Here is an 11,562-nt window from a genome sequence, read left to right as displayed (position 1 = left end):
CATGGCACGGCACACATAACACAGGTGAACCGGAATCAAACCGTTTATTTCCAGTGGAGACGCCCTGGAGCCCCGCCCCCTTATGCACCACTTCGGGTTGGAAGGAATGGCTGAGGTTACAGGAGTGACCTTTGAGAGCCGAGGAGAGCTCCGGGGTGGGGCAGCTTGGAGGGGTGCAGGTGGCTGGGTGTGTGCTGAGGGGCAAAGTCAGATGCGGAATCCCGCTCCTGGAGCCCAGGATTCCCCTGCTGATGAGTGGGTCACAGCCTGTTTCTCTGACCGCAGTCCCCTCCAGGGCAGAGGGCAGAGGGCGGAGGGCGGAAGGGGTCTTGATGGGGGATGGGTAAGATCCCCTTAGTGTCTAAATCAGCAGGGCTCGGGGCTCAAGGGTCAGTTGTCCTTGGCTGGCAGGGAGAGGGCCCAGAGTGAGGCTCGAGGATTTCTAAGCCTAGAATGACAACAGGTGCCAGAAGGTGGGGATAGTGGGGTCAGGCCCTCGGGACCAGCCTCAGGCAAGAAGCCCAGCGCCCTCTGAGACCTGGTCTGGTCTGCAGACGCGGAGCCACCCTGGCCCTGTTCTGCCCAGTGGCACACTGGGTGGGCATCGCCCGGCCTCTTCATCAGGGGCTGGGTGGCTGTGATGACGTGGGGGTAGCTGGGAGCCCAGCCTCACGGTGAGAGCAGCAGCTGCACGAGCTTCTGAAACTCTTCCCGATGCTCGTGGATATAAACCTCAGTCTCCCACAAAGCGTTGACCAGCACTGCGTCGCTGACCTCGTCCAGCATGATGTCTGTCCCCAGCTGGGGGTTCAATCTGTCTGGGTCAAGGAGGAGGGCTGACCCCCGGAGGCTTGGCTTGGGTGGGGGACAGGAGTGAGGACCGGGGTGGGCTCGGGGTGCAGAGCAGCCGCGTGGGGAAAGGGGAAGTGGGCACAGAGGGCTGGGTCTGGCCAGGCTGGGGCAGGAGGCAGGGGCTGCTGCCGGCGGAGTCCTCACCTGAAGTACTGGATGTCAACCATCTCGCACCAGGCCCGGGCCCGGTCCACGGCCCGCCCATCCGGATCCGTGCACTGGCAAGAAGGGGTCTCTGTGAGCGTTCAGCACACACTATACCCCAAATCACTGCCCGGGGATCCCCAGGCTCTAGTCTGGCTTAGCCACCCCACCCCCAGCAGAGTCCCCCTGCCTGGGCTGCGGTGACTGTCCCAGCTGTGGAACAGAGGGGCGCGGGCGGCTCAGCAGCCCCTGACTGCAGGGGGAGAGGAGCAGGGGCTGAGTGGACAGGCCTCTGCATCCCGCCCCCTGCGGCTTGTGTCCCATGGCATATTCTGGGCTTCCACATGGGGCCGTGTTCAAAGAAAGGGCTTCATGGTTAAAAAACGCCGAAAGCAGGACGCCTGGGTGGCTCATTGGGTTAAAGCCTCTGCCTTTGGCTCAGGTCATGATCCCAGGGTTCTGGGATCAAGCCCCGCATCGGGCTCTCTGCTCTGCAGGGAGTCTGCTTCCTCCTCTCTCTATGCTTGCCTCTCTGCCTACTTGTGGTCTCTGTCTGTCGAACAAATAAATAAAATATTAAAAAAAAAAAAAAAAAGGGGGCGCCTGGGTGGCTCAGTGGGTTACAGCCTCTGCCTTCGGCTCAGGTCATGATCTCAGGGTCCTGGGATCGAGCCCCGCGTCGGGCTCTATGCTCATCAGGGAGCCTGCTTCCCTCCCCCCTCTCTCTGCCTGCGTCTCTGCCTTCTTGTGATCTCTGTCAAATAAATAAATAAAATCTTAAAAAAAAAACGCCGAAAGCCCCAGGGGTAGGTGGTCACTACGGGCCAACACTGAGATGGAATCGGGGACCCCCTCACCTCAGCGGGCTGAAGACCTTCAACAGAGCCTTCCTGACACCCAGGGTCCCAGAGACTGAGACCCAGAGGCCAGTGGAGCTGGGGAGCAGCCCGTACTCACACAGTCCACCACCATCTTGCCCAGTTCCTTGGCCCCAAAAACAGTCTTGGCCAGTTCCCAGGGATTGCTGGGACGGAATACATCCACACAGGTCACGGGCACCTGTGGGGACTTCCCAGTCCCCAGAGAGACCACGATGGAGAGCTTCTTCACCTTGTTGCGCTGACCCTGTTGGGGACAGGACAGGGGTAGTTGGAGGCGATCTTCCCGCCGGCAGACCCTTCCCCAGGTGGCAGGGGCAGAGTCTGTCCTGTCCCCTCCTTTGCTCCACAACAAGCTCCAACATGCTGGGCACCTCGGCAAGTTCCCCCTCCCGGTGGGGCTCATCCACCATAGGAGGCCACTCAGGTGATGAAGACCCTTCCCAGTCCGAATCTTGGAGTCCCTCCTCCTCCAGGAAGCCTGCCCTGCCCTGTCTGGCCCCTAGAGGGTGCCTGCCTCTGTGACCGCTGCTCCTGCTGTGTCACCCAGCGGCTGCATCTGGGGCTCCCTGATGACCATGGTGAGAACCGCAGCCAGCAAGGCTCTGGCACCCTAGGGGTAGGCAGCGTCCTATACATTTTACAGAAAAGCACGCAGGTACCTCATGCCGGTCCCCACGCTGGTACCATCATACCCCACACAGTGGCTGGAGTGAAACACAGGCAGAGGCAGGACCCTAACCCTGCAGCCAGAGCCCTAAGCCTACATCCCGGCGCTGATGCTAACACGCATGGGCCTTGCCCCACCTCTGCGCTAAAAGCTCCTCCGGCCAAGGGCTACTTCTGTTCCTTGGGATCACCGACTCAGCACTGTCCGCCCCCGGAGGCCTCTTGCAGGGGCCCTTTCTGAGCGCCCTGGTCTCTTAGCAGAGGCGGTCCTGCTCCAGGACTCCCGCACAGCCCTCCACCACAGCACCTGAAACCCCTGGGGTGGCATTCACAGTCTCCCCACAATAGCTCCCCAAGGGCAAGCATGTGTCCCCAGGCTCGCAGAGTGGCCAGCACTGATGTTGGCATGTCCTGGTGTGCCCGCCACCCTCCCTCCTAGGCGCCCCTCACCACTCATACCAGATTGGGCCTCAGAGTCCCTCTGATTAGCTCAGAGCTCCGGGCCATCACCCATTGTGCGGGTTCAAGTGTGAGACAGAGCTGTCGTCCCACGCACCAAATCAACGGGCGTAAGAATCAAAGCCACGTGCTCTCCTAGCAGGCAATCCTTTGCAAGATTTGCTCAAAGAGATCAGCTCCCGCAGCCGGTCATGTCCAGCCCCCTCGAGCTGGAGGCTCTCACCTTGCGGATCATGTCCTGGTTGTACTCATGGATCTCGGTCATGGCATCCAGCGTGGGGTTGTTGGCCAGCAGTCCGCCGTCCAGGAAGCGCCCATTGGGCCGGAAGTAGGTGGGGGCTGCCCCACTGCTCCGGGCAGCCCGCCACACCAGCTGCTCTGGGGGGTGGGGTGAGGGAAGACGGTGGCCCAGTGGCACCAGGGGACTGGTACGAAACCCACGCACTGCAGAGCTCCGTGTGCGTGTGGGTCTGTGGGTCTGCAGGGAGAGGGAGAGGCTGGGAACTCTTCAGAAGCACGACCCACAGTTCGTGCCCTCTAGCCCTGCTGTCCGTTGGAAGGCAGGGTACAAGGTGGGACCTCCCGGGGACTCCTTTAGCCTGCCCGAGGCAGGAGAGCCCCCCAGTTCTGCCTGCCCTCAGCGACAGACTCAGGGCAGTGGCTGGGATGCTTGGGCCAGGGGGACCCCGGGAGCAAGCTTACGACTCCAACCCTCCACCCGGCAGCCCCTTAGGCTTGTTTCCTGCAGATACATCAGACATGGTTTTAACCTGAGGGCTGAGTTGGAGGCTTGAGGTTAATATTCTGGCTGAATCGAGGCTCCCGTACAGACTCTGGAGCATCATAATTCCGAAAGAGGTGGAGTTCAGCAGGTTGCCGATCAGACAGCGTCCCTGTCAGCATCACCCTGGATAGGAACAGGGAGAAGGACAGCTGGTCACCAACTTGGCCACCCCTGAAAATCCACGCTGGCAAGTTTCATCCACATCACCGAAGGCATCATCCTTACACCCAGCGATCCTGCCCCTGGGAGTTCATCCTAAGACATGCTTGTGCGCACAGAAGATGGGCACACGCGAAGTTATTAACAGGTCTGTTCAAGCAAACTGCTGGAAACAGCAGAAATGTCCATCAGCGGGATGTTTCAATGGCTCCTCTACCCCAGGGGGTCTGTGTCACTGCGGGATGACCGAGGAAGCAGTTTATGTACAGATGGGCAGTGAGCCCCGAGGTTTATGGTCAAGTGCAAAAAGTAAGGTTTAGGATAGTATGTGTAGTATTATTTAAAAACAAAATAATATTATTTAAAAACAAAATAGGTATCACCATACTGAGGTACCTATTTGCTTGGTCAGAAGGACCCATGAGCGGAACCTAGGAAACAGTGAGGGGCCTCTGGGGCACGGGACAGCTTGGTGGCTGCAGCCCCCAGACAGCAGTGGGAGGAGACTTTTCACCATGGCACCTTTGATTCCTCATCAGTGTTTCACAATATGAGCCTGTAACCTATTAGAGAAGACTTCCTCTTATCTCAAAAGACAAAAAATCCTTAAATACTGCAAGAAATGGGGACTGGCACAGCCCCCTTGGAAGCTAATATCTACTAAGATCTTACAAATCTCTGAGAATTTCATCTGAGAATTCCATTTTGGAAAATCTATCCCTAAGGAAGAATCTGAGCTACAGTAAGAGCTCCTTTTCTTTTGTTTTTTTAAAGATTTTATTTATTTATTTGACAGAGAAAGACATGAGAGAGGGAACACAAGCAGGGGGAGTAGGGGAGGGAGAAGCAGGCTTCCTGCCAAGCAAGGAGCCCAATGTGGGGCTCGATCCCAGGACCCCAGGATCATGACCTGAGCCGAAGGTAGATGCTCAATGACTGAGCCACCCAGGCACCCCTACAATAAGAGCTTCTTGTATAAGCTATTCAGTACAACGTAATTTATTACAGTAAAAAATGAACCGATCTAAATGGTAACAATAGAGGGGTGCCCAGCTGGCTCAGTCTGAAGAGCATGTAACTCTTGATCTCAGGGTTGTGAGTTCGAGCCCCACATTGCTTACAGTGATTACTAAAAAATAAATAAATAAACTTCACAAAATAAATAAATGGTACCAATAGAATGGGTAAGTAAATAAAATGTTTTGCACCTATTCCAAATTATACTAGCTGACTAATAAAGAAAAATATATTTGTTAAATTGTAAAGAAAAATATACATGAAAGGGGACAAAATCTACTTCTGCATAGGAAAAAAAATAGCTTTCCATTTCTGGGAACACTGTGGAAAGCTTATCCGAACAACTTCCCCACCGAACAAAAAATAAAATGCTGGAAAAAATATTTTGAAAAATCTCTCCTCAAAATACAGAAGACCGGGGGTGCTGAGGTGGCTCAGTTGGTTAGGTGTCTGACTCTTGATTTCAGCTTAGGTCATGATTTCAGGCTCATGAGATCAAGCTCCACATTGGGCTCTATGCTCAGTGGAGGTCTGTTTGAGATTCTCTCTCTCCCTCTCCCTCAGCTCCTACCCCCTGCACTCTTTCACTCTCTCAAATGAATAAATAAAATCTTTTAAAAAGGGGGGATGCCTGGGTGGCTCAGTCAGTTAAGTGTCCAACTCTTGATTTCAGTTCAGCTCATGATCTTGGGGTTATGAGACCGAGCCCCGCATCAGACTCCATGCTCAGTGTGGGGTCTACTTGGGATTTTCTCTCTCCCTCTAAATACATAAATAAATAAAATCTAAACAAAGCAAAACATATACACACACACACACAAACAAACAAACAAACACAGAAGACCTAACAAGATAGAAAGAAAGTAACCCAGGGAAGCTCGGCGGATGAGCAAGAACCCAGAGAGGTAAGTGGGGCCCAGACCCAGGCTTGACCTGAGGCAGTTACAAACACAGTAAACCTGAGCTTCAGTATTGATGCTCTCATGGAGCCAGGGGGACAAAAGTCAAAAGCCCAGGATCCCACATTAGGGTGGGATCCCAAAGGACTACACTCTTGGAATAAGAGTAAACCAGAAATAAACATGCCCCTCCCTCACCCCGAGGCTATGAGGAAAGTTACTTTGGCACTGGATAAAGGAGAGAGAGCAGAAAAAAAAAAAAAACCCTGAAAATGTATAACCATAAGCTAACCTTTTGTATCACCTGTGGGGACGTCCCCAAACCTTCATGCCAAGAATTCAGGTATAGGGGCCCTAGATGGCAGGGTACCTAGGTACCTGGAAGAGACAACACAAAACACTCTGGAGGAAGATACTCTCATCCTAGACCTCAAAGAATCTGCACATATTATTTTTCAATACTAAAGAACACCACACAGTTCAAAGGCAGTGGGAGAGGAGGTGTAGTACATGATGAAATAAAATCATAAATGAAAACCAGTATAAACCAACATAAAACAGCAAAACAAACACTGCAGATATTTGAGTCCTTAAACAAAGATTATAAAACAAGCGATGCTTACAATATTAAGACATCAAAGCTAAGATTATAAAACAAGCTATGTTTACAATATTAAGACATCAAAGGCCAGTGTGATAGTATCTTCAGGGAATAGGAAACTATAACTAATGACCTAGAAGATTTGAAGAAGAACCAAAGAGTATTGCTATAAATTAAAAAGTAAAAAGCAATAGAATTTTAAAAATCAATGGATGGGTTAAGTGGAAAATTAGATAAGGCTAAAGAGAGAATTTATGAATTGGAAAATAGGTAAGAAGAAATTTGTCTACAAAGCAACAGAGAGAGATAAAATGTTAGAATATACAAGAGAAGTTACAAGACATGGAAGACAGAAAAGGTCTAGCATATGTTTAACTAGAGTTCCAAAAGGAGAGGAGAGAGAAAACTCAGAAGAGGCAAAGGTTGAAGGGATAACAACTCAGGTTTCCAGAACTTAAGAAAGGCAAAATCCAAAGATTCAAAACTAAAAAATCCCATGCAGGATAAACTGGAAACACCTGCTATCTAGATATATCATAGTATAATGGTAGAACACTAAAAGCAAACACATCAATAAAAACATCCAGAGAAAAAAAGATCAATTACTTTCAAAGGAGTAACAGACTGAAACTGACTTTCCAAAGCTAAAAGATGATAGAATGATACCTTGCATGTTCCTGAAGAAAATCATCAGTCTAGAATTCTATACCCAGCAAGAATCAGAAGAAAATAAAACCATTTTCAAACAATTCTGCTGGCAGAGAATTCACAACCAGTAGTCCCTCTCTAAGGAAAAGTCAAAAGACTATATTTCAGGCAGAAGAAAAGTGGAAATCTGAGATGCAAGGAAGATGGCAGAACAAAGAAGTAAGAGACATCTACCCGCACACATATACACATGCATAGACACACACAGCCAACTGTATGCTGGAGGCAGCTCATACTGGCTTGTAAGAACCTATTGCTAAATCCCATAAGGTGGTTGTTAAAGTGCTGGTAACTTGAAATTGGCCATGGTGGGAGTATTTACACCATGGGACTTAGTGAACACTATAAATCAGGGCTTCTTCCCCCAGAGATCTGTCTCCCCAGCATACTAATGGACAAATCTAAATGAAAACAAACTTTGAAAGATAATAATAATGTCTTGTGAGCTTAAAAAAACAAGACAGACTTAAAATCAGGAAAACACCTATAGATATGATGGAATTAAATTATTTTAAAAGGCTTGATTATCTGAGGGAAGGCTAATGGTATCAATTAAATTTAGGCTTTCATAAGTTAAGCATGCACTACAGGAAAAAGAAATGAGTGCACAAATTTCAAACCATGGGGGAAAATATAATGATCAAAATTATTCAGTAATTCTAAGGCACCTGAGTGGCTCAGTCATTAAGTGTCTGCCTTCAGCTCAGGCTATGATCCTGGGGTCCTGGGATAGAGCCCCATGTTGGGCTCCTTGCTCAGCAGGGAGCCTGCTTCTTCCTCTCCACCTGCCATTTCCCCACTTGTGCTCTCTCTCTTTGTGTCACATAAATAAATAAATAATAACATAAATTTAAAAATCTTAAGAAAATAAATAATAAATAAACAAATAAAACATAAGGACTCAAGAAGACTGAATTAAAGGGTGAATACAGATACACCATACAAATACAACCAAAGAAAGCTAGTGTCTCTGTGTGTTGGTATCAGGATAAAATGGGCTTTAAAGCAAAAAGCATTCCTAGAGATAAAAACAGCTACTTCATAATAATAAAGGATCCCAGTCCTTTAAAGAAAAGAAAAATATATAACAACTTAAATATATATGCACTTAATAACATAGTGTCAAAATATTAAAACAAAAATTGACAGCACTATAGGGCAAAAGGGCAAGTTCCCAGAGTAGAAGATTTCAACATGGCTTCTCAATAATTGGTAAAAGTAGTGAGCAAAGACTTCTTAAGGGTATGGCTGAACTGGAAATCTTAAACAATATTCCTAGCCAATATGACTTAATCCACTGTGGAGAACTTGCACTCAATGCAAAATATATTCTTTTAAATTAGATGTGGGACATTTATAAGAATTGATTGTAGAGAAGTCCACAAACCAAGTCTCAACACATTTTGAAGGACTAAAATCATACAGGCATGTCCTCTAGCCACAAAGCAATTAATAAGAAAAATATAACTAGAGAATTCCCTAGATTTAGAAATTGAGAAATGTATTTTTAAGAAACTATGGTTAAGAAATTATAATGATGGGGCATCCAGGCAACTCAGTTGTGGGAAGCCACGCAGAAGCTTGAGATATGAGCCAAACCAGGCACTGACTTGCGCCTTCCTGACATTAAGGGATTAAGCAACCTCAGCAATGGAAAGGTTGAGTAGCGCTGAGAAAGGGTCTGTGCTATGAGTCTCATGATCGCCTATGTGACTACCCATTGGGGTTTATCAGGAACAGGACAATGCAGGCCTAAGTCATCAATCCATGCCTGGACCTTGCTGTTCTTGCATGGGCCATAAAATGCACCTGGCACCCTTCTTCAGTCCCTTCATCAATAGGGAACTTATCTATAAGCAAGCAACATGCTGGCGTCAGGATGTCTGTGTGTTTAACCTAAGGGAACTGGTAAACAAGAGCCTGGAGAAACTATTTTTGGTATGTGTGGGCAGTTAGTCTCCCCTAAGTGTTTCTGCTTTCTATATAATCATGCACACTTTGTAATAAAGTTGGCACTGCTTGGACATCATCCACTGTGTCCCTCCTGTCCCCATCTCTTTACATCTTGTCTTCGTCTCACCATCCTCTTACCCTCTCGACCCTAGTTGTGTTGTCGCGCTGGCCGCGACACTCAGTTAAGTGTCTACCTTCAGCTCAGGTCATGATCCCCAGGCCTTGGGATCAAGCCCCACATCCAGCTCCCTGCTCAGCAGGGAGCCTGTTTCTCCCTCTGCCTGTGCCTGCCACTCCCCCTGCTTGTGCTCTCGTTCTCTCTCTCTCTGTCAAGTAAATAAACTTTTAAAATAAATATCTTTTATAGTTTTAAATAAAATAAAATTTTAAAAATATATAATGAAAATTAGGAAGCATTATGAACAAAGCAATCATACACATGCTTATGGGGTATCATTAAAACAATTCTTAGAGGGGTGCCTGGCTGGCTCAGTCAGAGATTGTGCAATTCTTGATCTTGGGGTTATGAGTCTAAGCTCCACATTGGGTGTAGAGTTTACTAAAAATAAAGAAACTTAAAAGAAAAAAACCTAGTTCTTAGGGGAAAGTGTTTAAACTTATACATACAACCCTATATACACATATATTATACAACAGAAGGTTAAAAATCAATGAGCATCATTGATTTTAAGAAGTTAAGAAAAAAACAGCTAAATAAACCCCAAAAAAGTACAAGAAGGATAAAAACAAAAGAAGTAAGTGAAACAGAAAACAAACACACAACAGAGAGCCAATAAATAGCTAAGAGCTGGTTTTCTGGAAGATTAATCCAACAGAAAAGCCTGTAACAGGACTGGTAAAGAAGGTGTGCATAATTTGGGTTGAAGGAGGCATCACAACAGATCCTGCAGACATTAAAAAGATAATAAAGAGAACATTTTGAACACTCTATGCCAATCCACTTGAAGAGCTGAGAAACTTGACATGTCCCTAGAAAAACCCCCCAAACCAACTCAAAACGACATTTAGAAATTCTAAATAGTCTCATATGATCATTAAAGAAGTTAACTCCACCATCAAAAATCTTCCTTCAAGCAAATCCCAGGCCTTGATCACGCCACAGGCAAATTCTACCAAGTATTCAAGGAAGAAGCAAAGTGTTTATTTTACTAACTCTTCCAAAAAAATAGAAAGAGGAAACACTCCCTCAAAACCAAAACCCAGCAACCCTCAAACAGGGAAAAAAATGGGTCCAACTCACCCAGGAATGTGGATGCAAAAATCTAAACAAAATTATTAGCTTGGTGGGGCCCCTCAGAATTCTCTCTGTAAAAGGCACCGGGAATTGAAAGCAGGAACCAGGAAAGGGACCTGTGCACCCCTGTGAACAGCAGCGTCATCAACAAATCAAAAGATGGAAACAGCCAAAACGTCCACCCGTGGATGAACAGGCAATGTGGTGTATCCATACAATGGTGTGTTGTTCAGCTTGACCAGGAAGGAAACTCCTGACACGTGTTCCAACATGGACGAACGTCAAGGACACTATGTTCAGTGAGAGGGACCGGCCGCAAAAGGACAGATATTATATGGTCCCCTTCCAGGGTGTCCCTAGAGTAGTCAAAATTCTAGAGAGAGAAAGTAGAATGGCAGTTGCCAGGGCCTGGGGATGCTGGGAATGGAGAGGTGTTTCATGGAACAGAGTTCTAGATTTGCAGGATGAAAAGTTTGCGGGGGCAAAAAAAGTTTGGGAAGTCAGCTGCGTACCAGTGTGAAGGTACTTACCACTTCCTCAACTGTACCTAAGACGGTTTTGATGGTTAATTTTTATGTTACATCTATTTTACAATTAAACATGGTCAAAGAAATAAATAAATGCTATCTCCAAAAATGTATAATTTACAGTAGCCCAAAACCCACGAAGAACATGAAGAGATAAAAACTACCACTGTGGGGCACCTGGGTGGCTCAGTGGGTTAAGCCTCTACCTACAGCTCAGGTTATGATCCCAGGGTCCTGGGATTGAGCCCCACATAGGGCTCTCTGCTCAGCAGGGAGCCTGTTTCCCCCCTCTCTCTGCCTGCCTCTTTGCCTACTTGTGATCTCTCTCTCCATCAAATAAATAAAAACTACCACTGTGTAAGACCTCTATAGAAAGAAGCATAAATCTGCACTGAGAAACTTTTTTTTTTTTTAAGATTTTATTTTTTTGTTTGAGAGAGAGACAGAGACAGTGAGAGAGGGAACACAAGCAGGGGGTGTGGGAGGGAAGAAGCGGACTTCCCACTGAGCGGGGAGCCGGAGGCAGGACTTAACGACTGAGCCACCAGCCCTGCACTGAGAAACTTTTTAAACCAGCGGAGTGTTTTACTATATTCTCTCATTGGGAAGCTCAGCGTTTTCAGAGGCCACTTCCCCCGCCCCCCTACGTAAACGTAC

At 47.5% G+C, this 11,562-nt stretch overlaps 1 protein-coding gene across 11 annotated transcripts in view; it reads right to left on the bottom strand.

Annotated features, from left to right (window-relative positions):
• Positions 1 to 25: 25 nt before the first annotated feature.
• PLA2G6 (phospholipase A2 group VI) overlaps positions 26 to 11,562 on the bottom strand; it is a 60,953-nt gene continuing 49,416 nt past the window's right edge. For 7 of the 11 annotated variants that reach the window (XM_004743217.3, XM_045083880.1, XM_004743216.3 and 4 more), the window contains 5 exons: positions 3,773 to 3,909; positions 3,226 to 3,380; positions 1,954 to 2,121; positions 997 to 1,070; positions 26 to 814 (listed from right to left, as the gene is read on the bottom strand). In XM_004743217.3, coding sequence (XP_004743274.1) covers positions 670 to 814; positions 997 to 1,070; positions 1,954 to 2,121; positions 3,226 to 3,380; positions 3,773 to 3,909 — 679 coding nt within the window. In that variant the 3' untranslated portion in view covers positions 26 to 669. Of the gene's footprint in view, positions 837 to 990; positions 1,071 to 1,853; positions 2,122 to 3,225; positions 3,481 to 3,772; positions 3,910 to 11,562 lie in introns of those variants that run through there. The other 4 variants (XM_045083881.1, XM_045083882.1, XM_045083883.1 and 1 more) reach the window with 4 other exon arrangements.

The sequence above is a fragment of the Mustela putorius genome, unplaced genomic scaffold (genome assembly GCF_011764305.1).
Source record: "Mustela putorius furo isolate JIRA1106 unplaced genomic scaffold, ASM1176430v1.1 tig00000738_pilon_pilon_pilon, whole genome shotgun sequence".
In the NCBI taxonomy this organism is placed as follows: Eukaryota; Metazoa; Chordata; class Mammalia; order Carnivora; family Mustelidae; genus Mustela; species Mustela putorius.
This window is presented reverse-complemented; position numbering and strand designations above follow the sequence as displayed.